The 26,412-nt window shown below is 42.5% G+C and overlaps 2 protein-coding genes across 3 annotated transcripts in view; one reads left to right on the top strand and one right to left on the bottom strand.

Annotated features, from left to right (window-relative positions):
- The window catches only part of syn2a (synapsin IIa), a 32,082-nt gene extending 22,505 nt beyond the window's left edge, over positions 1 to 9,577 (top strand). Inside the window, exons 4-11 of the mRNA XM_056261127.1 lie at positions 4,231 to 4,387; positions 7,076 to 7,165; positions 7,273 to 7,335; positions 7,424 to 7,566; positions 7,661 to 7,735; positions 7,828 to 7,930; positions 8,077 to 8,214; positions 8,794 to 9,577. Of these exons, the coding sequence (XP_056117102.1) occupies positions 4,231 to 4,387; positions 7,076 to 7,165; positions 7,273 to 7,335; positions 7,424 to 7,566; positions 7,661 to 7,735; positions 7,828 to 7,930; positions 8,077 to 8,214; positions 8,794 to 8,928 (904 nt within the window). The 3' untranslated portion in view covers positions 8,929 to 9,577. The remainder of the gene's footprint in view (positions 1 to 4,230; positions 4,388 to 7,075; positions 7,166 to 7,272; positions 7,336 to 7,423; positions 7,567 to 7,660; positions 7,736 to 7,827; positions 7,931 to 8,076; positions 8,215 to 8,793) is intronic.
- A 6,847-nt stretch (positions 9,578 to 16,424) lies between these two features.
- raf1a (Raf-1 proto-oncogene, serine/threonine kinase a) overlaps positions 16,425 to 26,412 on the bottom strand; it is a 42,666-nt gene continuing 32,678 nt past the window's right edge. For both annotated transcript variants that reach the window (XM_056261165.1, XM_056261157.1), the window contains exon 16: positions 16,425 to 16,635. In XM_056261165.1, the coding sequence (XP_056117140.1) occupies positions 16,495 to 16,635 (141 nt within the window). In that variant the 3' untranslated portion in view covers positions 16,425 to 16,494. The remainder of the gene's footprint in view (positions 16,636 to 26,412) is intronic.

A 26,412-nucleotide genomic window follows, 5' to 3' on the forward strand; every position in this document is an offset into this window, starting at 1 on the left:
GACGCATAATTCCCTCAATGAGCTGACGGACTTGTGCTTCAGTCCATGTCTTCCCTTGAGGGGTTTCATTATGGTTTTTTGCACTGACCTGTCTAAATGATGGACCTTGACCTTCTGCTCCACCTCCTTTAGCCCAACAATCTATGTTGGAGTGTCCACGCTTTCCACAGTTGCTGCAGAAAATCACCCTATTCTTTGTGTCCTTGTTGTATTGAGCTGTTGCCACTCCTCTTCGATATGGCTTGTTTCCTTCTTCTTTATTTGATCTCATAGCCATCTCTAAGCGGCTAGCCCATTGCATAATTTGGTCAAATGTCTCACCTGGGTTGACTCCAAGTGATAAGGCTTGTTGGTATTTTGCGCTAAGTCCATCCACAAGTGTGTCAGTGAACTGTACATCATCTCTGTCAGGTTGTTTCTTGGCACAGAGAGCCCATCTCTCATAAGCATTCCACTTACGTAGAGCATATTCATCTGGAGATTCATCATCCTTTTGCTTAATCAATGTCACTAATGTGAAAGGAATTTTACCACTGCCCAAGATTTCCTGGATTTCTTTTCGGAACACATCTAATGCTTGCCAAAGACCCAGGGGTCGTCCCTGGCTATCAACCCACAAATCTATCCATTGGGCGGTTGTTATCGAAGCTGGCAAGCGTTCCCATCTGTCTCTTGGGATTTTAGCTTTCACAATGGTGTGTATGTCTCTTAATGACATTTGATGTGCTTCAATCAATGAGTCTAATTCTCGCCAAAACTCTGTGTTTGGATCTTGTCTCTTCAGAGGAGGCAAGGCTGTGAGAATGGCTTGACGTTCTCCTGGTGTGAATGGTCTCTCTTCTGTCATCATTTCAGATCCTTCCCTTTTAATTACAGGTGAAGAAAATTCAGGACCGATCTTGTCAATTGTGATCATGTCGTCATCTCTTGTCTCATCACCCCAGTCAGAATCATAATTCCGAGCTGGTGTACATCGCAGCATGTCTCTGTTTGGCTGAACTGTTTTAGATCTTGTTATTACCGGAGCTGCTTGTGCAGATGCAATATACATTTTGTCAACTGGGCCTCCAGTTGATCTCAAAGCTTGAGGCTGTGTCAGAGGTTTAGATGAATTTGTATATTGTTCAGGCAAAATTGGATAACTTGGGTTGTAAGGAGGAGGCGTTACAGTTGTTGCAGATTTCACTGGTGCTTGTGAATATTTCTTTTCAGCTTCAGTTATTATATTTGTCCAATCTGGATCAAATGAATCGTCATTGGTTGTATTTTCTCCATCTGAACATTTAATAGACATAATTTTGTTCAGTTTGTTATATGCTTCAATTTGAGGCTTCATTGCTTCAACAAGTGGGACTGGGCACCCATTGAAACCGCAACAAATTCCACCTTGTTTCAAAATCCAATGTGCGGCGAGGATTGGAAATACTTTTGACTTGATAGAGTCTTTCTGAGACTCAAGCCAGCTTAACTGTACATCAAGAGATGTGTTAATGTCCAGTCCTTTTTTCAAAAACTTAGCTTGCTTTTTCTGTTTTCTTTCTAAGTACCAAGCAGATATTGTTCTGCTGTTAAATCCACTTTCTGCCATTGAAAATAATTTGTCACTCTGTGTCTGTGTGCTCAAACAGCAGGGCTATTTTTGTGAGTGAGTGTGTGTGGGGAGTGAATTCCAAAGGGAGGGGCTCTCTGCTTCCCTCACTCTGCTTTTTCTCCCTCCACCTGCTCTAATTTCTCAAAGAACAAAGAAGGGGTTGGGGAAACAAAACAAAAAACAACTCTAATAATTTCTGTTTTCCTTTTTTTGTTTGTCTTAACTCAGATCAATTTATATATATATATATATATACATATACATACATATATATATATATATATATATATATATATATATATATATGTATTTTAAAGTTGCTCTCAGATCAGTCTTTTCCTCCAAACACTGAACAGCTTTCTTGTCAAAATCAGAATGCATGCAATTTTAGCTTCTATTCCATTGATACCCTTCTTCTAAGGGTTCAATCCTCTGCGTATTTACGTTTTAGGGTTTATTGTATTTTTTTTAATACTGCACTGTACTAACTTCAAGCACAGACCCGCCACTGTAAACCGCTATAAATCACTGCTTGTCAAACTATCCTCGTCTTCTTCTGAAACGATTCTTCGTGTATTGGATATATTTTAGAGATAAATCTGCCCTTTATCGCAGTTTCCCAATTTTCCAACCACCTTACAAGCTAATTGCTAAATCGCCTTACAGCTTTTTCCAAAATTTGACTAAGATGGTCTTTTTTCTAAAAAAGATCCACTTTCTAAAGTTTTTTCAAAAATGAAAAAGACTTCCCCAGCATCATTCAATATTCAGAGGTTTACTGACCAGAGCAACTCAAATTAGCCACATCAAATTCTAATTATTATTATTATTTTTTTTTTTTTCTGACACATATATTCATTGGCAAAACAACTGGTACTTTAAATAACACAGTTCTTTTAAGCAGTTTCAGTCAATGTCTAATCATCAGGCAGACTTGGAATTATTTAGAATAGAAAAAGTCTTACCTTGAATGATTGAGACAAATGCCTGAAGATGCAATCCTGTTCGTGACGCCAAATGTAGACTTGGAATTAAAGCCTCTTTTGTTTCCCCGTTATTATTTGATTTACGGGACCGGACACCAGTTATCTTGCCAAGGAAGATTTTTATTCTTATATGTCAGGAGAGAAACTTCAAGATGTTGTATTCATGCCAGGTCAATGCGTTTCCGTGTTTCTCTGAGGTAGTACAGTAAGATTGAGTTTTTATACATCACAGAGAGTCTTACAGCTTCCTTGTAAGGTAACAAAACATGTTGCTCTGAGCTTCTTAAAATTAGAACGTATGTCATACGTATACGTTATGCTTAACATGTCACAATTCACTTCCATATTAAGAACTATCCTTGTTGTTTACATCTGTGATACACTCACATCAGCGGAACATGTTACATTGTACACACCCTCTAAGCAAAATATATCTTCCCCCTGTCTGACATATGATCATCCCATGGACCCATGCTATCTATAGCCCCTCATGCATTCAAACTCATGCTTTTGAAACTTCATAAGATGATACAACTGATTATGAATATTAATAAAGAATAATAATACAGATACATAATATTTAATAATGAAATAATATTAAAAGATGAAATTTTGAATCTTCAGAGTGAATGGGTGAATGTGAGGCAAAATGTAAAGCGCTTTGGTGACCATTGGGTCTGTGAAAGCGCTATATAAATGCAGTCCATTTACCATTTACACAACTCCTCTTCAAGCGCCTGTTCTATCCAGACTGGACTATTGTAATGCTCTCCTGGCTGGTCTTCCAGCTTGCTCTGTCAAACCTCTGCAACTGATCCAGATGCTGCAGAAAGAGTGTCTTTACCGAGCCGAAGAGACACACGTCACTCCTCTCTTCATAAACCTGCAATGGTTACCAGTTGCCGCTCGCATCAAATTCAAGGCAGTGATGCTTTCCTGCAGAACAACCACTGGCTCTGCTCCCTTTATACCTGTAAACCTTTATATTCCAGACTTACGTGCCATCCAGAAGCTTGCATTCTGCAAGTGAACGTCGCCTCGTGGTGCCATCATCTCAAAGAGGCACAAAATCTCTTTCACATACCTTCACCTCTGCTGCCTAACTCAACCCGAGCTGCTGAGGCTGGTTCCATTTTCAAGAAACAGCTGAAGATGCATCTCTTTCGGCAACCCTTGATGCATTAATACTAACACTTTCTTTTCTTTCTCTACTATTCTATGTCTATTTTCTTTTTAAATTACGTATACTACGCTAGACTAAACTTGTAAGGGTCACAGCACTTGCATATTGTTGTCCTATTGTTAGTTTAACTGCTTCTATTGCTCTCCTAAATCTGAAAATTAGGATGCCTATTCATACGAATGGACAAACTCACCTTGGCACGGCTGTTTTCCACTCTTGCAAAAAGACACTCGCCCAGCCAAAAGCAGAACAGGATTTACAGCACCAGCTGTTACAGGACGAGCTCAGTCTATAAACGGCAAAACGGTAAATACAATAATGCCCCGTGAGTGCAGTTTGCAAAATCTTCACGGGAAGAGTGTGAGAAGAGTGCAGCAGGGACACCCTGATCGCTGGCATGATTGGCCTGTCAGTCTGACAGATGGGGCACTGAACAAATGCCTTGTGTCTGTGTACTGTATGTCCTACAGGTCATTTAAGCCCGACTTTGTCCTGATCCGACAACATGCTTTCAGCATGACAGAGAACGAGGACTTCCGTAACTTAATCATCGGACTGCAGTACGCTGGGATTCCCAGCATCAACTCCCTGGAGTCCATCTACAACCTCTGTGACAAACCCTGGGCCGTAAGTTTGAGGACATTCAATCTTATATAACCTTTAATTAACCACGAAAGAAGACTCACTGAGATTAAAATCTCTTTTACGGGAGTGTCCTGGCCAAGATAGGCAGCTGAGTTTACATAGACAGTTATACATCAAAGTTACGACATACATAAACATAAAAATAAAAACATCATTACATAAACATAAAACATACAACTGGTTAAAAACATTTACACACCATTAATTTACTCTGATGATTGCTTAATAAAAATTTTAATTGACTACAAGACACCACATTTTTTAATTCCATCTCAGTCTGGAGAAGATTCCCATCCGAGGCATATTTAAGAGGTTTACCCAGCTCGGTTCTGGCACAAGGCACACACAGATTGTGGATCGATTTAGAGCGTAATGAGTAATTACCAGGCTGCAAAGATAAGAGGACAGATAACCCAATATAGCTTTGTAAATCAACAAATACCTGTGCATTTTTCTTCTAATATTCCACGAAGGCCAACCAACCATTTTGTATAGATCACAATGGTGTGTTGAAAATCTACAGTCAGTTATGAATCTCAGAGCAATGGTACAAAGCTTCCAGAGAGACGAGAAGATAAGAGCTGATACTCTACATCCCCATAGTCAAACACTGCTGAAAAAGTAGCAGACACTAGTTTCTTCCTCGCATTAAGTGAAAAGCATGACTTGTTTTTAATATGAAATCCTAATTTTTTCTTGAGTTTTTGCCTCAAATAGTTGATATGTGAACCAAAACGTAATGTGTTATCGATAATAATACCGAGGTATTTGTACTCCGATACTGATGTAATCAGACTACCCTGAGAAGTCCGAAGAGAGATTGAATTTTCAGTAGAAATTTTTGAGTTTGAAAATAACATACATTTAGTTTTTTTCTCATTTAAAAGCAGCTTCAAGGCACAAAACTTATTTTGGATTACATCGAAAGCAGATTGTAAAAAATCCACAGATTGTTGCTTAGACTAGAGGAAGATGAACACTATATAATAGTATCATCTGCATAAAAATGAAACCTTGAGTTATCAATATTAAAATCCAGACAATTTATATGCTGCATAATAGCGGCCCTAGCACAGATCCTTGAGGGACTCCCTTAAGCCTAGTTCACACTACAGGATTATAAACCCGATTTAAGCCCGATTTGCAAATTGTTGAGCTCGCCGACAGGTCAGGGTGTTATCGCGTGCAAATCGCGGGGGATTAGCGGACGATGAACGCTCGACAATCTGTTAGTATGAAAGAGCCAACAACGCTTCAAAGACGCTCGCAGACGCCTCGCAGACGCGTCGCCGAGCCCAGAAAAATATCTAGCATGCTAGATATCCAGAGCTGTCTCCCGACTCAACCTCAGTGATGTCATGAGCTACAGCCAATCAGAGCAAGGCATGGGTTGCTCCAATCAGAGCAAGGCATGGGTCTTCGTCTTCTTCGCTGGGTATTGGCGCGCGTGCTGTTTCGCGTCATTTCCGGTTCGTTTTATTGCGTGATTTTTGTGTGACAAAACGTGGTTTGTAGACAAGATTGAATCGTTGGGTGACAGAGTTGTTGTCAACTCGTGTAGTGCGTTACCTCCTGTTGCAGATCAATCACGTTGTGTCGTGTGGTGTGAACTAGCTCAACAACTTGAACACTCCTGATTTCACAGAGAGCAAGTCATGTAGTGTGAACCGGACAGTTCAGCCCGACGTTTTAAAATCATGTAGTGTGAACTAGGCTTTAACAACCTCCAGTGGATCTGACTGAACACCTTCCACCTGAACACATTGGGTCCTTCCCTTTAAATAAGAAGTGAACCATAAGATAACATGTTCTGATAGTCCTACTGATCGAAGCCTTGTTAATAACATATCATGATCCACAGTGTCGAAAGCCTTTGATTAGTCAATAAATGCACAGTGTTTCTTGTCAACTAAGGACTCCACTATGTCGTTTAAGACTTTATAAACGGCTGTAGACGTACTGTACCCTTTACCGAATCCGGATTGGTTAATAGACTAAATATTATGACTATTTAAATACGGTGTCAATTGCTCACTAACTAATTTTTCCAGGAGTTTCAAAAGAATACAGAGTTTAGATATGGGTCTATAATTGTCCATTAAAGAGGGATCACCCCCTTTGGACAGAGGAACAACAAATGCTGATTTCCAGATCCGTGGAATTTTGTTAGTTAATAAAGAAAGGTTAAACAAATACGTCAGTGAGGGAGAAATAAGATCAGAAAAACAACGGAGCTATATGGTCAGGACCTGGAGATTTATTGCCATCCAGTTCTTTTAAAGCAGAACAGACATCAGAGCAAATCATTTGTTCAAAAGCAAACTTTCTTCTGCTTCCAGAAATTCTACGTTTGAATTTATATAATTATTTGTTTTAAATAAAGACCCTGATATGATAAAAATTGTATTAAAACTATCAAGCATTTGCTTTTTAGCTACAATTTTGATGGAATCTTTCATTATACTGGAAGGAAGGTCTGTAGTGGTTTATTACCAGTTAAGAACTTGAAATTCCTCCAAAACTTCCTAGAGTTTGTTGAATTTTTTTGTAGTTTTATCAAGAAAATAATATGATTTTGCCTTTCTGGTCTCCACAGTGCATTTATTTCAGGACATGGCGTTTGATAGGTATCTGATATCTCCAACCTCATCTCTCTAAACTTATTTGCAGTTTGCGTGTCTGATCAGCACATACAAGAGACTCGGACTGGAGAAATTCCCATTAATTGAACAGACGTTCTACCCCAACTATAAAGAAATGGTAAGAGATTGTTTCATAAACTGTGCTTTTTTTTCAGCAATGTGATCAATTACTATTATCTGCATAATTAAATGAATACATAATCTGTTTGTGCGAAAACAAACCAGGTGACCATGCCGGCATTCCCCGTTGTGGTGAAAATCGGGCACGCTCACGCTGGTGTGGGGAAGGTAACGCTGAGACTCAAACAATGACTGTAGAAGAAGAGCTCTGTGATTATGTAGTTAAGCATCTAATCTAATCGTATGTGTTGTTAAGGTGAAAGTGGAGAACCACACCAAGTTTCAGGACATCGCTAGTGTGGTGGCCATCACTCAGACATACAGCACATGTGAACCTTTCATCGAACCCAAGTATGACATCAGGATCCAGAAAATTGGAAATGATTACAAAGCTTACATGTGAGTAAAGATGCTATTCTGTAGAGTTTCTGAACACATCTCAGATTCAGCTAATGCTGTTCTTGACAGATGAAGAATGCTCCTCGTTTCCTAGGAGGACGTCGGTGTCAGGTGACTGGAAGTCCAGCACTGGCACTGCCATGGTGGAGCAGGTGGCCATGACGGACAGGTAACACACACAGCAACGGCAAGCCTTGCAGCTTCTGCTACCGGTAAGCAGATCTGCTTTAACATGGCTAAGCATGTCGCGTTGTCTTGCAGGTATAAGCTTTGGGTAGACACCTGCTGCGAAATATTTGGAGGCCTTGAAATTTGTGCTGTAAAAGCCATTCATGGAAAAGATGGAAAAGATTACATTACTGAGGTATGTGCTGTACTTAAAATGGCTTGGAAGAGTTGCATACAGGTTGTACAGATGTGATATATAAAGACATTGTAGAGGTCTGTATCTTCAACCATTGTGTTTTACTCTTCACGTAATTTCACTAATACCTGTGTTTGTTTGTGTAGGTAATGGGTTCGTCTATGCCTTTAGAGGGGGACCATCAGGCTGAGGACCAGCAGCTCATAGCAGACATGGTCATCGCCAAAATGAATCATGTTATGTCCCAAAATCCCAAAAGACCAACTGCTACTCAACCAAAACAGGTACATGATGTAACAACACACTGTAAAGACAAGACGAGACGAAGCAACCCTTTGTACTCATTCCCCTGGTTTCCGACAACTCAAATATTTTGTTCATATAATAGGTAACTGACAAAGACTTATGCCTAAGCAACTAAATGTTGTTAAGAATTTAGCAATGCAAGGAACAACAATATGTAGGGTTTCCCCCTACTGTTTCAAAGCCTACTGAGGCAAAACTATTACCTTGATAGGCAAATATGAAATCTAAAAGGTGCAATGAGAGGCACATTTACCTCAAATGTACCTTACAAATCTCAAAAACTAATGAATGAATGATGATCAACAAATATTAGTGAAGAAGAAATTTGAACTCTGTATGTTAACATACATTAGTTCTGTTTATATACAATAATAAATTACTCCTCCAACTAAAAACAAAATCTATGTTCAAGCTTCATCACATTTGTTAGGAGAACATTTTGCAAGTTGAATGTTTTCTATAGTGCAAAACAAAGTACAAGCGTGTCAACAGCTGGGATGCTCTGTTGTGCACGTCACATGTATGAGCAGACGTGTGTGTGTGTGTGTGTGTTTCAGGTCACTGTTGAAAAGGACGCGTTGGTTGAAGTGAAGAACGGCCCGCCGCAGAAAGCTCCTCCTCAAGGCTGTTTGCAGTATATTCTCGACTGTAATGGTGTTGCTGTGGGACCAAAGCTAGTGCAGGCAAACTAACACAACCATGAAGAACTGCTGACAGGTTGTGTTCGAACATTCAAACAGTGGCCTGGGGTGCGAGTGAACAAATAATGGGTAAGAAGTGTTAGTTTGGGCCTGATCTGTCTTTCAGTGTGTACTGTGTAACGCTCACTGTTGTGCGCTTGTGACGGTTGCTTTTGTTTCTGTGTGAAGCGGTCTTCTCTTCAGGGCTGTTGTGTGTGGTGATACAGCAGATTGTGCCTAGTGCTCTCTCAATTGTACTTTATATATATATTTTCTTGTCTTATGTCTATGTTTCAGTAAATTGTGGACAAAGGGTGTGTGTGTGTGTGTGTACATGAAAGAAAGGAGACTATAAAACGTAAATGAATACTTTAATTGCATGATCGAAATTGTGTGTCATTGTGTGTTGAACGGTGAGGTGTGTGTTTTTCTTTTGTGATCACTGTTGAAATAATAGATATCATTCTTGCACTCTAGTATTGTAAATGTGTTATAAAATATGGTGAAATATATTTCCTACATTGAATGAAAGCTGTATTACTGGACATCTGTCATTTTTGGGTTGCAAAAATGTGAACAATTTGTTTCTTGTTAACAATATTATTGCAGAATAGCAAATTAAATAAATAATAAGCAATAAAAATATAACTCTGAACAACCACTGATCACTCTATATTTTTTAACGTCTATTAATTTCATGATACACAAACCCCGTCAACAAAATTTGTGATCTAAACATCCTAATTTATCAATGAAAACACTAAATAAAAATCACAAAGTAACAAAATTATCACATTTTGAGACGTTTTGAGTAATTTACGAAAACACTTTATTTTAAAATATCCTTGTTGCAAGTTACATGTTTTTATCATAGTAATAAGTGTATTCTACATAATTACATGCAACTAAGCCAAACCTTGATCATATTGTCAGTCTGACTCTGTTCTCGCTCATCATCGTCATCTTCATCACAGTCATCACTCTGTTCGAAATTATTACTTAGTACTTAATTGTATAATTAAACTGTAACAAAGACACCTTAAAATAAAGGGTAACACTTACAACTTCATGTACTTACCGGTACTATAAGGTTAGGGAAGGATTAGGATTTGGTTGAGGGTTAGTTGTATGTAATTATGCATAATTTACTGTTATTACTATGGTAATGTAATATGTATCAAGGACACTGTAAAATAAAGTGTAATGAAGAAAAATGTAAGTGTTTTTATTACAGTATCTTGTGTTGAATGGCTGACTTTGACAAATGCAGTCATCTACAATTTTTAATACAACCTTAGGGGCGAAATAAGGTTGTAATCGGGGGGGGGGGTTGGGTTTGCTGGGGCGATCAAGGAAAGTAGTCTACCCGTAACATGAAGCTGAGTGAGGAAATGGGTCATATGGTTAACTTTACCTGAGCTGTTGAATTAGATATGTTAGGACAAAGAACATAATGTGTTTAAAATGCATATACACAGTACAGTTGAATAATAATAGACCGCCCATTTACCGACGCTCAGTGCGAGCTTCGTGGCCTTGGAAGGATGCCGCCTCTGAACGGGACACGGCTCTGAACGGGACACAGCTCTGAACGGGACACAGCTCTGAACGGGACACGGCTCTGAACGGGACACGGCTCTGAACGGGACACGGCTACCGTCTGGCCTCGTAACGTCTCGAAGGACTGTCGCTCTCCTCAGGAACTCGCCTCGTGTTACTGAGCTGTGGGACTGCTGCTGTCTCATGGATTCCTGGAACTCTGCTTGTAACCTTTATTTGTGTATTTACCCATCTATGGACCCGTGTGGAGAAAGACTTTAAGTTAAGGGACTGTTTGATGTTAACCCCGCTTCAAGGAAATGTGATGAATGTTTCTGTTTGTGATTTACTCCTGTGGATAATGGTAATTCTGTGTACAATGTGTTATACTAACCTGAAGCCCTGAACAAACTGATTGTCCTTTGTTGAGATATTTCCTGGAAGCTGGCATGACTGCGATCCTTCTGTGGATGTGCTTCCCAGTGTGTGTGTGTTCTGTGTATGGCCAGCAGTTTCCCAGCGAACACCTGCCTGTGGTGACTCCTGTATACTGTCCTGTGTTTGCTTTAATAAACACACCTGTGTCCTGACAATGTCTATCAGTGAGTTGCGTTACAGCTACAGCCAGTTATTCCCCTGGGAACTGTGATTTCCGAGTGGGAACGTGTGTTTTAGTTGTGGTCTGTGTGACTCCGCCCAGTGCCAGCATTCCCACACCCCGGGTCGCCAGTTGGAGGAAAACACAGAGTGTTGCAGCCATGGCAGCCAGCAAACATACTGGGTCAGAGATCGCAGATTACACCCGACTACAAGCCCCAGAATCCATCTGAAAAACTCTGACCAGAGGCATATTAAACCGCAGATACAGTGGGGAGAACAAGTATTTGATACACTGCCGATTTTGCAGGTTTTCCAACTTACAAAGCATGTAGAAGTCTGTAATTTTTATCATAGTGTGATACTCTTCAACTGTGAGTGACGGAATCTAAAACAAAAATCCAGAAAATCACATTGTATGATTTTTAAGCAGTTCATTTGCATTTTATTGCATGACATAAGTATTTGATACATCAGAGAAGCAGACCTTAATATTTGGTACAGAAACCTTTGTTTGCAATTGCAGATCGTTTCCTGCAGTTCTTGACCAGGTTTGCACACACTGCAGCAGGATTTTGGCCCACTTTTGAAACTACTCCTTAGTTGCCCTGGCTGTGTGTTTCGGGTCGTTGTCATGCTGGAAGACCCAGCCACAACCGATCTTCAATGCTCTTACTGAGGGAAGGAGGTTGTTGGCCAAGATCTGGCGATACATGGCCCCATCCATCCTCCCCTCAATACAGTGCAGTCGTCCTGTCCCCTTTGCAGAAAAGCATCCCCAAAGAATGATGTTTCCACCTCCATGCTTCACGGTTGGATGGTGTTCTTGGGGTTGTACTCATCCTTCTTCCTCCTCCAAACACGGCGAGTGGAGTTTAGACCAAAAAGCTCTATTTTTGTCTCATTAGACCACATGACCTTCTCCCATTCCTCCTCTGGATCCTCCAGATGATCATTGGCAAACTTCAGACGGGCCTGGACATGCGCTGGCTTGAGCAGGGGGACCTTGCGTGCGCTGCAGGATTTTAATCTTTGACGGCGTAGTGTGTTACTAATGGTTTTCTTTGAGACTGTAGTTCTAGCTCTCTTCAGGTCATTGACCAGGTCCTGCCGTGTAGTTCTGGGCTGATCCCTCACCTTCCTCATGATCATTGATGACCCACGAGGTGAGATCTTGCATGGAGTCCCAGACCGAGGGAGATTGACCGTCATCTTGAACTTCTTCCATTTTCTAATGATTGCGCCAACTGTTGTTTCCTTCCAAGCTGCTTGCCTATTGTCCTGTAGCCCATCCCAGCCTTGTGCAGGTCTACAATTTCATTATCCTTACACAGCTCTCTGGTCTTGGCCATTGTGTAGAGGTTGGAGTCTGTTTGATTGAGTGTGTGGACAGGTGTCTGTTATACAGGTAACGGGTTCAAACAGGTGCAGTTAATACAGGTAATGAGTGGAGAACAGGAGGGCTTCTTAAAGAGAAACTAACAGGTCTGTAAGAGCCGGAATTCTTACTGGTTGGTAGGTGATCAAATACTCATGTCATGCAATAAAATGCAAATGAATTACTTAAAAATCATACAATGTGATTTTCTGGATTTTTGTTTTAGATTCTGTCACTCACAGTTGAAGAGTACCTACGATAAACATTACAAACTTCTACATGCTTTGTAAGTGGAAAAACCTGCAAAATCGGCAGTGTATCAAATACTTGTTCTCCCCACTGTCACCTCGTCATCTTCCATTGTCAATTGCGCTCGTTCCTGTTGCATGTTGTCAGTCATTTCAACCACTAGCTGTCCAACATACATATTCTGCTTCAAAATAAACAAAATTATAACTTTATGCATTATTCTTAAATCAACACTTGAATGTGGGTAAGTTTCATCAAGAAACATTTTTAACAAAACGCTGAGAAAATCACGTTTTGGTCAAAGACTTCGTACGGATGGGATTCAGAACGATGATCAGAACACAGATGGAGGGGATCGAGTCCAACACCCACAAAGCTTCACAGTCGTTTCCTCTTCATTGGTTCCACGTCATATGGTAATGAATTTTGATTTATATGCCATCACCTCTTCACCTTTACAGCGCTTTATACATCACAGACTGTTTCAAAGCAGCTTTACAGAGATAACAGGGAGATACTGATTCAGTGATGCAAACAGAGTTCAGCTGTACAGCAGCTCTAAAAGCATAAAAGTGAACAGTCGTTATTCAGCTGAAGTCACTTCCGTGTTGATTCGGTTCAGTTCAATAACTGTAAAGTTCATCAAACTGGAATGAGTTTATTTCGGCTATACAGCCGCTCTGCAGAAAACAGTGATGTCTTCATCAGCTCAGCTCAGTTCTTATATAATGGTGTCAGTGCTGTCAGATCAGTGATATAGTTGAATATGAAGTGTCCTCAACTAAGCCAGCCAGAGCGACAGTGGCAAGAACACACACTCCATCAGTGACAGAATAGAGAAAACCCTTGGGAGAACCCAGACTCAGTCGGGGAACACTTCTCCTCTGGCCAATGAACCAACAGTGTATGATTATGATTCAGGCAGTAACACAGGTCAGAAATCAGACTGTGGATTGATATCACTCAGAGCATTTCATCCAGCTCCTCCTGATTGAAGATTGAGATACATCACATCACACCGGTATGGATTGCCAGAAAATTCTATCAATGCCAGATGAAAAGGTTAAAGTGGCCAAAATGGCTTTTTTCCCAATCAAATTCAAAACGCATGGATTGTCCCCACTTGATCTGAAGTTTCAAGTGAATGAACACTGGTAAACTGAAGCGCTTAGCTAGCTCATTACTTTTCATAACTTTTTAAGAAATTTTGTTACTTTTATTAAACTATATAACGGACAGGTATGGAACATGAATTATTAAAAATGTTTCTAAACAACACTTTGAACAAGAGAACTAGGTTGTAATAATATACTATTTTTCATGTCAAACATCTTGCATTAGACTCATCTTGCATTGTAAAAACAATCACATATGAATTGTGCAAATTGGGACAAAGCGCCTGTCTCGTTAGCCATGACATAATCAATCAGAGGGACAAAGAAGCACAATTCGCGGTTCAATGTTGGACAGCGCAAGCCTGATGTCATCCTCCACCTGGAGCCGGTTTCGGTACTTGGTTTTCAAGGCAGTCAATTTTGAAAATCCGACCTCGCACAGATAAGATGAGGCGAATGGAAGAAGTAACTTTAGGGCGGCGTCAGACAACTGAGGATTATTCAGTCATCACACAAGAGCAACCAAGAGCTGTAGAGCTCCTCCATGTCAACGGAAAGGTCTTTTCCTGGGCAACTGAAGGGATCTCTGATCGGCAAATGAACTGAAATCCTCACTGAAGTAACGGCCGAATTGTTGTTTAAGTCCTTTAACATGTTGAGCTTCTGTTCATCAAAGGAGCACACAGTCTCTTGCACACAGTCAGCTAAGTTGGGGAACATGTCAACATTTTCATTAATCAGCTGATCGAGCCAAAGATCCAAACGAATGAACTGACTTTCTCTGAAAGAAGCAAGATGTTGGCATCTCTCCCTTGCATCAATGTGTTCAACAAATTCAACCTGCGGAAAAGGTGTGAAACGGCTCTAACCACAGGGGGTCGACCAGGTACCGCCACAACATCGGACTTCACATCAACAAGAAGCGTCCACCTCTGAACGCGATTCGTAGAGGCGATGTAAAGCCCGACCTCTGGAGAGCCAGCGAACCTCAGTGTGAGACAGGAGCTGCTCATGTTCGGCTCCCAGTTCCTGACAAAGCAAGGAAAACAAGCGTGCGTTTAATGAAATCGACCATGTGCACTGCCTGCCTTTAAACCGACTTCCAGAGACTCAGGCATTTTCTCTGGTGCGAGAGATTGGCGGTGAATCATACAGTGGGTCCACTTGGCTAAAGCGGCTGAATGCTGGACACGAGAGACCAGACGATGACCCTCCCAGGCATTGAACAGGCCCTGTCCTGCATTTATCCCACGACATGCCTGCATCCCGTATAAACCCATCCAGAACTTCAAACAATGCCTCGCCAGTTGTGTGCGCTGGAAGAACGTCCTCCTCAGTATTGCCATTTTTGATATATGTGACGTAAGCAGCTGTGCCAGTCCTGCCCATCAGTCGTCTCATCAAGCTTCAGGGCACAGTACTGGCTTTGCATGATGTTAGCTAGCAATCACTCCCTAACGTCGCTTGCCATGTCAGATATGCGGTGGCTAACGGTGTCGTTAGAAAGAGGGATGTCACTGATCTGTGCTGAGACATTCTCTCCAAACATAGCAGGTAAGATCAGCGCCTCTGCAATTGTGTGAGGTTTTTCTAATTTGGCAACTCGTTGCGAGACGTGGAAGGAGACCTGACACCTAGACACCTGTTAGACACTGATGTGTGTTTTAGACACCTGTTAGACACTGATGTGTGTTTGCTGATGTTGCGTTTCTGTTGTGCAAGGCAAGATAACATTAATTTGATAAAATCTAAGGGTTTGTCTTTGAGTGTCGGGTGTTTGGTTTCTAAATGGCGCTTGGATCTGTGGCCACACAGAAGACAACTGAGGGATTCACACGCAACTCACTGAAACCAACAGCAGTCAGCAGACGCTCAAGAGAAAACACACGCTGACACATGATCGACAGCACCAGAACCTATGAGAGATCATCTGTGCAAGACTCATTCTTTTGCATTGTGGAATATATTTAAATATCTGTTGTGCTTCTTCAAAGCAGCTAAAAAAACAACAACTTAACTTAAAGAGCATAACTGTATAAAGCCTGTAATGGTTAAAAAAGCATTAACCCAGCATAAGAAGACATACAGTGATAGAAAAGGGTATTTAACTTAATTTTATTAAAATAATTGATTAACAGTATGTACTCTATACATATCAAGAACACCTTCAAAATACTTGACATCACAAAACAGATCTCAAATCGCGTAAGACTAAGTCGCATCTTGAACACCACTCAATGGCAACTCAATACTGACTAAATTATGGAGCTCTTTTTGTGTATATAATATATAAACATCATCACTCTTTGAGCATTAGGGCAACATCTTTTCAGACACATAAAAATGAGGGATTGTAGCAAATCTTATTATCTAAAAGTCCCTGCATCTGTCCCAGGCGTGCAAACAGAAAACAGCCTTGGTTTGTGAGAGCATCAGAGGTCTTCAAGCCACTGTCCTCACGCAGGAGAAGCGGCTGATCCAGCTCTTCAGGATCACTGTCCTCGCACAGGAGAAGCGGCTGATCCAGCTCTCCAAGCCACTGTCCTCACGCAGGAGAAGCGGCTGATCCAGCTCTTCAGGGTCACTGTCCTCGCACAGGAGAAGCGGCTGATCGAGCAGGATCACACAGGCTGTTGGGCGGAGGTCCAGGAGAGACCCTGGGCAGGACAGTAGATGACCTCCATAAGGCCCGTGGCGGCTTCAAAAGGCCAGCAGCTTCATGGAGGCGAGTGTGCCGGGGCTGATGTCCTCGCTGTGGGAAGCTCGGTGCAGAGAGGGTTCAGACGCGCTGCGGTTGATCTTGGGCAGCGAGTGTTGCAGGAGCTCAATGGAGGACAGGATCTGTGGACACGGATGACAGAAAGCCATCAAGAGTGTGTTATTTCCTGAAACTGCCACAGCTCTCAGAAAAACTGTTCGTCTACATTTTTCAGTTACCAACCAGAATACAGCATTCAACAGTGCTGTGACACAAGCGAGGGTAAGGGATGATGTGCATCCAGCCGGTTGTTCTCTCAGAATAAACCCGACGGGTGATCAGGATCCGGTCTTCATCAGCCTGAGGGGGTTATTCTGAGATCACAACACACACACGCACACACACACACACACACACACACACACACACACACACACACACACACACACACACACACACACACACACACACACACACACACACACACACACACACCTGAAGGGGGTTATTCTGAGATGACACACACACACCTAAACGGGTTTATTCTGAGATGACACACACACACACACACACACACACCTCAAGGGGTTTATTCTGAGATAACACACACACACACACACACACACCTGAAGGGGTTTATTCTGAGATAACACACACACAGACACACACACACCTGAAGGGGTTTATTCTGAGATAGCACACACACACCTGAAGGGGGTTATTCTGAGATAACACACACACACACACACACCTGAAGGGGTTTATTCTGAGATACACACACACACACACACACACCTGAAGGGAATTATTCTGAGAAAACACAAACACACACACCTGAAGGGGGTTATTCTGAGATAACACACACACACACACACCTGAAGGGGGTTATTCTGAGATAACACACACACACACACACACCTGAAGGGGTTTATTCTGAAGTGAAGTGGGATGCAGAGGTTTTGTGGCTTCTACCATCAGACTGCTGAAAGACCTTGGCATTCGTGGACAGGCTCTGCGACAAACAATTAGATCAATCCCTGAAGCGGCCGAAAGAAGCAGCCAGTGGATATGGATTAGGAGGAAGGACCCTTGTTGGGCTCAAAGAGCATCAACATGACCCACTCACTAATCCCCCACCCTATAACCCACTTGAGAACCCATGTCACAACCCTCCATGAGGAGGCTGAACAAGGTATGTGGTCAGCCTTAGGCTTGACTCAGGGAAGAGGACGCCTCCTGTCTTGCATAGTCCCATGGGCAGCGCCATGTAACAAACCAGGCAATTTTCATGATTGGGCATGGGACACAAGCTCAGGTTTGATCACCCTGTAGCTGGCCACCTTTGATGAGGGTGTCTAGTGCTGAAAGGCCGAAACACCCCCTGATTCAAAGGTACATTACTGATGATGTGTCCCAAAATTTACATCTTTCCCATGACAGGGGTACAGCTCCCACGCCACTCTCAACATCAAGGCAAATATCATGTGCATATCATCCATTGGCACAATGGACAGTTTACCATCACGTCCCGTGTTTATGATTCTGAGTATCTGGACTTGTCCAGTGACCGCTGTGAAAGGACAGCTGACAACATAGGAAAGTCAAGTCAAGTCAAGTCAAATATATTTATATAGCGCTTTTCAAAATACAGATTGTATCAAAGCTGCTTCACAGTATCAATCAAAACAACTTAACAGTGTTTGTTTATTACTGGAAAAGACATCCAAGTTTGGTAGAGCTGATTAGTGGTATGATGGGTCATTTAATTTGAATATCCCCAACTGAGCAAGCCAAAGGCAACAGTGGCAAGGAACCGAAAAACTCCATCAAGTGACCCGATGGTGTCCTAAGACTCCATCAGATGACCCAATGGAGAAAAAAAAACCTTGGGAGAACCCAGGCTCAGTCGGGGCCAGTTCTCCTCTGGCGTTTATGAAGTAGAGGCCTGTGTGACAGCTTGGAGAGACAGCTGACTGGAGGGAATAGTCCCCACTGGGGCTGTCATGGGCTAGCTACCCATGGCGGCAGTCTCCGACACTGCTTCAGTTTGTTGGAGACACCCGCCAAATGCTACAGAAAGTGAACAAAGGAACATACCCCTAGAGCCTGCGAGAGCGGGGGCGCAAGATGGCTCAATGACTGACAACATGGTTACAGACCCAGGAACGGACATGACTATGAGCAAGAACATGGCACATGAGACAACCACAACAGCAGCTGGACACTCTCTTCAAGTGTGCACCTGTGGCTGGGCGAAAAAAACATCATACAGGGGGTTGAGGACCCACCAAGGAAAGAGAGAGTGCTTGAGAGAGCAGAAACAAGGGCCTCGCATTGACCAGTACTTCTTACGAAGCAACCAGTCAAATCAGTCGATTGAAGCACAGCGACGGGATAAAAACCAAAGTTCGCAGAGCATCAGCACCATTGTCACTGAGGATGATAAAACAAGCACAGAAATGTTGGTGGAGGAACCCACTCAACCACAGAGACCTCCCAAGGAGGAAAAGATCAAAGGTCACAAACCGAGTGTAAAGTGGCCCAAAACTGTTGAAAAGAGAGAGTGGGAAATAGTCAACAACGACCTGACAAAAATCTTGGAGCAACAAGTGGGCACAGCAGAAAAAAAGCTGGAAAGGATGGGTGACATCATCTACCACTACGGAGAAGAGCACTTTGGAGTAAATACAAGGAGAAGTGACAAAGCAATACCAGCACCAGCCAAATCCAGGAGGCAGCAAGAGATCGAAATGCTGGTCAGAGAGAGAAGGCAGCTGAGAAAGCAGTGGAAGAAGGCCTCAGATACAGAGAGAGAGGGTCTCATGCTACTCCAGGGGGACATCAAGTGTCAGTTGGCAACCTTGCGAAGAGCAGAGAACCTGAGGAAACTTTGCAAGAAGAAGGAACACACAAGAACTAGGTTCTACAAAAACCCCTTCAAGTTCATTAAAGATCTCTTCGCTAAGGAAAAAAGCGGAATCCTGAAAATTCCGAAGCAGGAACTGGAAGAACATCTAGAAAAGGTCAACCATGACCCAAAAAGGCATGAACAAATAGTTATCCCACATGACATCCCACCTATTCAACCTCCCGAATTCAATCAATCTGGAGACTGGCCCTCCAAAATGGAAGGAAGTAGAGAGTACAGTACGGCGCGCAAGATCAGCAGATCAGCATCAGCCCCCGGGCCGAATGGAGTACCGTATAAGCTCTACAAGAACTCACCAGATGTTCTACGCTATCTTTGGAGGCTCATGAGGATAGTGTGGCAGAAGGGAATAATACCTAAGGTGTGGCGAAGGGCTGGAGGGGTGCTGATTCCCAAGGAGAAGGATGCGATAGACATTAGTCAATTCCGGCCAATCTGCCTTCTCAACGTTGAGGGAAAAAACTTTTTCAGCGTGATAGCACGGAGGTTGTCTACCTACTTGGAAAAGAACAAGTACATTGACAAATCCGTACAGAAGGCCGGCATTCCTGGGTTCTCTGGTTGCTTGGAGCATACCAGCATGATCTGGCACCAGATCCAAGCGGCGAAGAGAGACAAGAGAGATATCCATGTCATCTTCCTTGACCTGGCCAATGCCTTTGGATCAGTTCCCCATAACCTCCTCTGGGAATCCTTCAAATTCTTCCACATTCCATCATCCGTCACTAGTCTAGTAAAAGCCTACTTCGAAGACCTGCAACTATGCTTTACAACAGCCGACTTTACAACATCATGGCAGCGCGTGGAAGTAGGCATCATGGCAGGCTGTACAATCTCACCCCTGGCCTTCACAATGGCCATGGAGGTCATCATCAGGGCCTCAAGATGGGTGGTGGGGGGGGGGGAGCGAACTAAGAACGGGATTCGCCTTCCACCTATCCGAGCATACATGGATGACATGACCACCGTGACCACTACTGCAGCATGTGCCAGGCGGCTACTTGGAAAACTGCAGGAGAACATCAAGTGGGCCCGGATGAAAATCAAACCAAACAAGTCAAGAAGCATCTCAATAGTTAAGGGACAGCTTAAAGATGTGAAGTTCTGCATTGGTGATGACCCAATACCAACAGTGTCTGAGCAACCTGTCAAAAGCCTGGGTAGATGGTACAATGCAAGCCTCAGGGACAAAGACCAAGTGCAGCAAGTAAGGCAGGACATTACCAACAGTCTAGAAAACATCAACAGTACCCTTCTGCCAGGGAAGCTCAAGCTCTGGTGCCTGCAATTTGGACTTCTCCCTCGGATAATGTGTCCACTTACTATTTACGAGCTCCCAATAACAACTGTGGAGAAGATGGAGCGAACCATGACTTCATACGTGAAGAAATGGCTCGGCGTCCCACGCTGTCTGACTAACATCAGCCTCTACGGCAAAGGGGTCCTTGAACTTCCTATCACGAGCCTCACCGAAGAGTACAAGTGTTCTAAAGTGAGACTCCAGATGACTTTGAAGGACTCCAGAGACCAGACCATCAGCAATGCCGTTCCATCTCTGTTAACTGGACCGAAATGGACACCATCCGACGCAGTGCAGCAAGCTACATCAGCCCTGAGGCACAGCGACATTGTAGGGCACGTCCAGTTGGGAAGAGGAGGCCTTGGCCTTACGGCAAGCAAGCCAACTTGGCGTAAGGCCTCAACATCAGAGAGGAGGAATATGGTGGTCGAGGAGGTGCGCCGTCAGGAGGAGGCGGTAAGAAGTGGAAAGGCTGTCTCTCTTGCCAAGCAGGGACAATGGATGAGGTGGGAAGGCCTGGAGAGGAGAATCTTTCCACCTGAGATTGCAGTCACCACTCTTAGGCCAGATTTGGTTCTCTGGTCCCCTTCATTGAAGTCTGTTTACATCACTGAGCTCACAGTCCCATGGGAGAATTTAACGGATGAGGGCTATGAACGCAAGAAACTGCGCTATACAGAACTGGCAGCAGACGGTCAACAACGAGGATGGAAAGCGAACGTCTATCCGGTTGAAGTGGGATGCAGAGGTTTTGTGGCTTCTTCTACCATCAGACTGCTGAAAGACCTTGGCATTCGTGGACAGGCTCTGCGACAAACAATTAGATCAATCTCTGAAGCGTGTAATAAAATGCACACACACACCTGAAGGGGTTTATTCTGAGATAACACACACACACAAACACACACACACACACACACACCTGAAGGGGTTTATTCTGAGATAACACACACACACACACACACCTGAAGGGGTTTATTCTGAGATAACACACACACACCTGAAGGGGTTTATTCTGAGATAACACACACACACACACACACACCTGAAGGGGTTTATTATGAGATAACACACACACACACACACACACACACACACACACACACACACACACACACACACACACACACACACACACACACACACACACACACACACACCTGAAGGTGTTTATTCTGAGATAACACACACACACACACACACACACACACACACACACACACACACACACACACACACACACACACACACACACCTGAAGGGGTTTATTCTAAGATAACACACACACACACACACACCTGAAGGGGTTTATTCTGAGATAACACACACACACCTGAAGGGGTTTATTCTGAGATAACACACACACACACACACACACAGACACACCTGAAGGGGTTTATTCTGAGATAACACACACACACACACACCTGAAGGGGTGTAAGGACTGGGCGAGGGTGAATCGGAATAACTAAATACCTCCGTGCTAAAATCCCAAAGCCTTTAGCCCCAAAAGGCCTGGAACTTGAAAAACACACACAAACACACACACACACGAGCCCCTCCCTCCCCCAACACATGAGGGAAGCTACTGTTACGAGACTTTATAACCCATCGGAATGTCGCAGAATGTCTCTGAACAAAGAGACGGACATTTCTGTTGGGTAAAGACATAAAAACCATTAAATATATTTTGTTAAATGTATGTGTTTTTCCCCATGTCACAGTGAAATATCTTTGTTTGGCCACGGCATAAATAGACATTAGAAATACCTTCTTTATGCATATTAAATAAGTATTTTTCCTTTGACTTTCATTTGATGTGTTTGACACCTCTAAAATGCTCATGGAACGGGCTATCTGAATATGCACAGAGATATAAAGTAAAGTGTATTTTTAATAGGTTTTACCGCCATTGAAGATTCAAACTGTTAAACTATACACCCTCCTTGAACACACCCCTGTACCACGAGGGGCACGTTCTCCCAAACAAAGGACAATAAACCGAGGGTTCCCGCGTGCAACATCCATTCCCCGATTGGCCCAGTGAACAGGAAGGGGATGGATTTCTCCGAGGTGATAAATGTAGGAGCGCGGCTCCGCCCAACTCTCTCTTGAACTTTCCAGCGCGTCAGAAACATGTAATTCACGCGGATGTCCCCTCAGGGATCAGATCCTATCCTGGATCTTTTCTTTACTTTCTAGCCTAAGATCTGTTTTCTGTACTCAACTTGTTTCACTTCCACGAAGTGAAATGACCTGAGCCGAACTATTTCCGTTGGTAACGTGACCTAAAAGACTTCCGACCGCTGTTCAAAGACTCGCGCCGCATCACGTGACTCCACGGAACCAAGGATTCAGCTCACGCACGCAGCTAAACCATGCGGGCCGCACGCGCACGGAGAACAAAAGATCTGCCGTCCAAAACGCGGCTAGACCATGCAGGCCGCTCAAGGAACGCAGCAACACATGAGAGAACCCTTCCACATGCAAGTAAATTTGGGTTCCCCTGTTTTCAGAGCATTAAGAATGTGTTTTCGTGTTGTTTCAGGAAAGTTGACTGTCTAGGTGAACGTAACCCTCTCTCTCTCTCTCTTACTCGCTCTCACGCGTGTAATTTATCCATATCTCTATCTCACACACTTTCTCGTTCATTGATGTCTTATTGTGTTGTTTATGTCTTTTTTGTTTGTAAATATATATATATTACTGTACCGTAGTAAATATATAAGTAGACATGCCTTTATTAAATCCATTATATTCATTTTGATTGATGTGCTGTCTCTTTGCTCAATTTCAAGTCCCTTAAGTGCCAAAGGTCTAACTTATGCTACAAGCTTTACGAATTAAAGATACTTTAAAGAGTATGTGTTGATAGGGCGGGAAACCCAATTCTTCTGGCCAGAGAATTGCGTTTCCTGAAATCCTATAAAGTAAGATGATATTGTGGATCCCACAAATATTATCCTGACAATTGAGCTAATTCATTTTACCTGTTTGTGAAACATGGTCCGTGTAATTAACTGCAATCAACTTGTGGTTAATTTCAGGGATTCACATGCACGCATGCAGGTAGAATGACAGATCCTCCCTTATCGGGAGATTTATTAACATGTAAGACTGATCTAATCCAAACATGTATGAATAATTATTAATTACCAATTATTAATTATGATATGCAAATTCCCCACGGATTAGATCCGCCCTGAATCCTTACAGGGGTTTATTCTGAGATAACACACACACCTGAAGGGGTTTATTCTGAGATAACACACACACACACACACACACACACACACACACACCTGAAGGGGTTTATTCTGAGATAACTAACACACACACACACACACACACACACACACACACACACACACACACACACACACACACACACACACACACACACACACACACACACACACACACACCTGAAGGGGTTTATTCTAAGATAACACACACACACCTGAAGGGGTTTATTCTGAGATAACACACACACACACACACACCTGAAGGGGTTTATTCTGAGATAACACACACACACACACACACACACCTGAAGGGGTTTATTATGAGATAACACACACACACACACACACACACACACACACACACACACACACACACACACCTGAAGGGGTTTATTCTAAGATAACACACACACACACACACACACCTGAAGGGGTTTATTCTGAGATAACACACACACACACACACACCTGAAGGGGTTTATTCTGAGATAACACACACACACACACACACACCTGAAGGGGTTTATTCTGAGATAACACACACACACACACACACACCTGAAGGGGTTTATTCTGAGATAACAGCCGGCTAGATGTACATTATCCGTTTATTACATGGCTACAGTTGCAGCGCGGCAAGGTCAAACTAGACGGACATTTAAGAGATAACCGTCATAACACTTATTACACAGCATTTCACACAGCATTATAGTAACACGATAATAACACAGCTTACAAGTATAATGAATGAATGAATTAAACAGTTTTAACAAAACGTAAGGATGTTTTATTAATCTGTCCCTTTGTTTTTCAGTTCTATTGTTTAAGTTCAATTGTGGCCACATTTAATTTATCTGTAGTTATATAATGGAAACAAACTATACCAATGTGCTCATGTTTTAACTAAAGGAAAGGTAAGAATTAAAGTGCTCAATGATTTCTTCATTCATGGAGAGATATACAGGCCTATTTTATTCTGCATGTCATGAACAAAGGACACAGAAGTAATAACGGAGAAGCCAATTATTAAATGCAAGTTTCAAACAATTGTATTTGTGACGGCATATTAAATAATGTAGTGATAATATTAGGCTACCACTTTTAATGTTCCCATGCAAAACCACTTTATTTTATGGAAAGACTAATAAAACACATGATAAATGTGTGAAATCTAAAACACGCCGCAGTACTGCGAGTACTGTGCAGCCGAAGGTAAATCATAAGCATAGGCTCACAGTCTGGATATTCACTATGTTGCTTGAATTTGTTCTAAATAAAAATGCATTCAAATAATAAACTCAAAAGTGCTATATTTGCACCTGTGAATATGAATAGTCTTAAAGTCCCCCTGTGGTGTAAATCCAGCGTTTAATGTTGTTTATGTTTCTATGTGGTGTTTTTAATATGCTTTCAGACAAACCGTGTGTAAGTTCATAAGTCGACAGCATTGCTGAGTATTTTCTCCTTAAAACTGCAGTGAACCAAAGACAGTCTCAAACACACGGTTTGACATCGCTGGTGTTTCTGACGTCACACACTACCTTGTAACCAATCAGATCATCGTGCCGGCGCGCTTCCGCATATTATTAACTCCACTCTGAAGCAGGGAGTCTCGAGAGAAGCCAGGTTATCACGGTATATTTCTCTCATTTGATATGAAACATCATGTACATTTAGCAATATAGCGGGTGTGTGATGTACATTACAGTGTTATGATGCACTATGTGTGTTTCTCTGATGCACTATGTGAGTTGCTCAAAGCGTTTCTGATGATTGTTAGAAGGTTGTCTGACTCTGAGATGTGAACTGAAACATGTTAAAATGCTTTAGGGGCATTTGGTGCGTATGGGTATGATAACTTAGCCCACTTATCATTTGCTCATGGAAACAAACAAAGATGTGTTTATATTTGGTTTGCTAATGTATTAGCAAGTTTCCAATAAAATAATTCTCATTGTGTGAAGGTGGGGGTGGTGGGGGTGTGAACCCAAATTAAAAATAAAATGAAAAGAAATATCTGATCATCCTCCATAACATGGTCACAGTTTACATCTCACACCTCTGTAAACACTTGCGTTACCAAGGGAACGACTGACACGTGTGTGTGAGCTTGGAAGAGCTCCATTATCAGTCCCACAGTTAACAACCGCAGCGGCTGGGCCGGATCAGCGAGAACAGATTGTCCCGACACTGGAAAGCGGCTGTACATTACATGACAGTGTTCACTCAACCACGTCATGAAGCGCTCTGCAGAGCTGGACCTACACACACTTCCGGAGTTAAAAAGTATTGATTTCTTTCCCCCTGAAAATGACTGATTTCGATAGAGAAGACCCTTTTCTGTCGGCTGGGGTCCATAAAAAATTTGATCGATATTCACTTGCATACATTTTTTTGTATACAAAACATACATTTTTGTCAGGATCACTATCGTCAAAGATGATTG

This window comes from Rhinichthys klamathensis, unplaced genomic scaffold (assembly GCF_029890125.1).
Source record: "Rhinichthys klamathensis goyatoka isolate OS25496 unplaced genomic scaffold, OSU_Roscu_1.1 h1tg000010l_1, whole genome shotgun sequence".
NCBI lineage: Eukaryota > Metazoa > Chordata > Actinopteri > Cypriniformes > Leuciscidae > Rhinichthys > Rhinichthys klamathensis.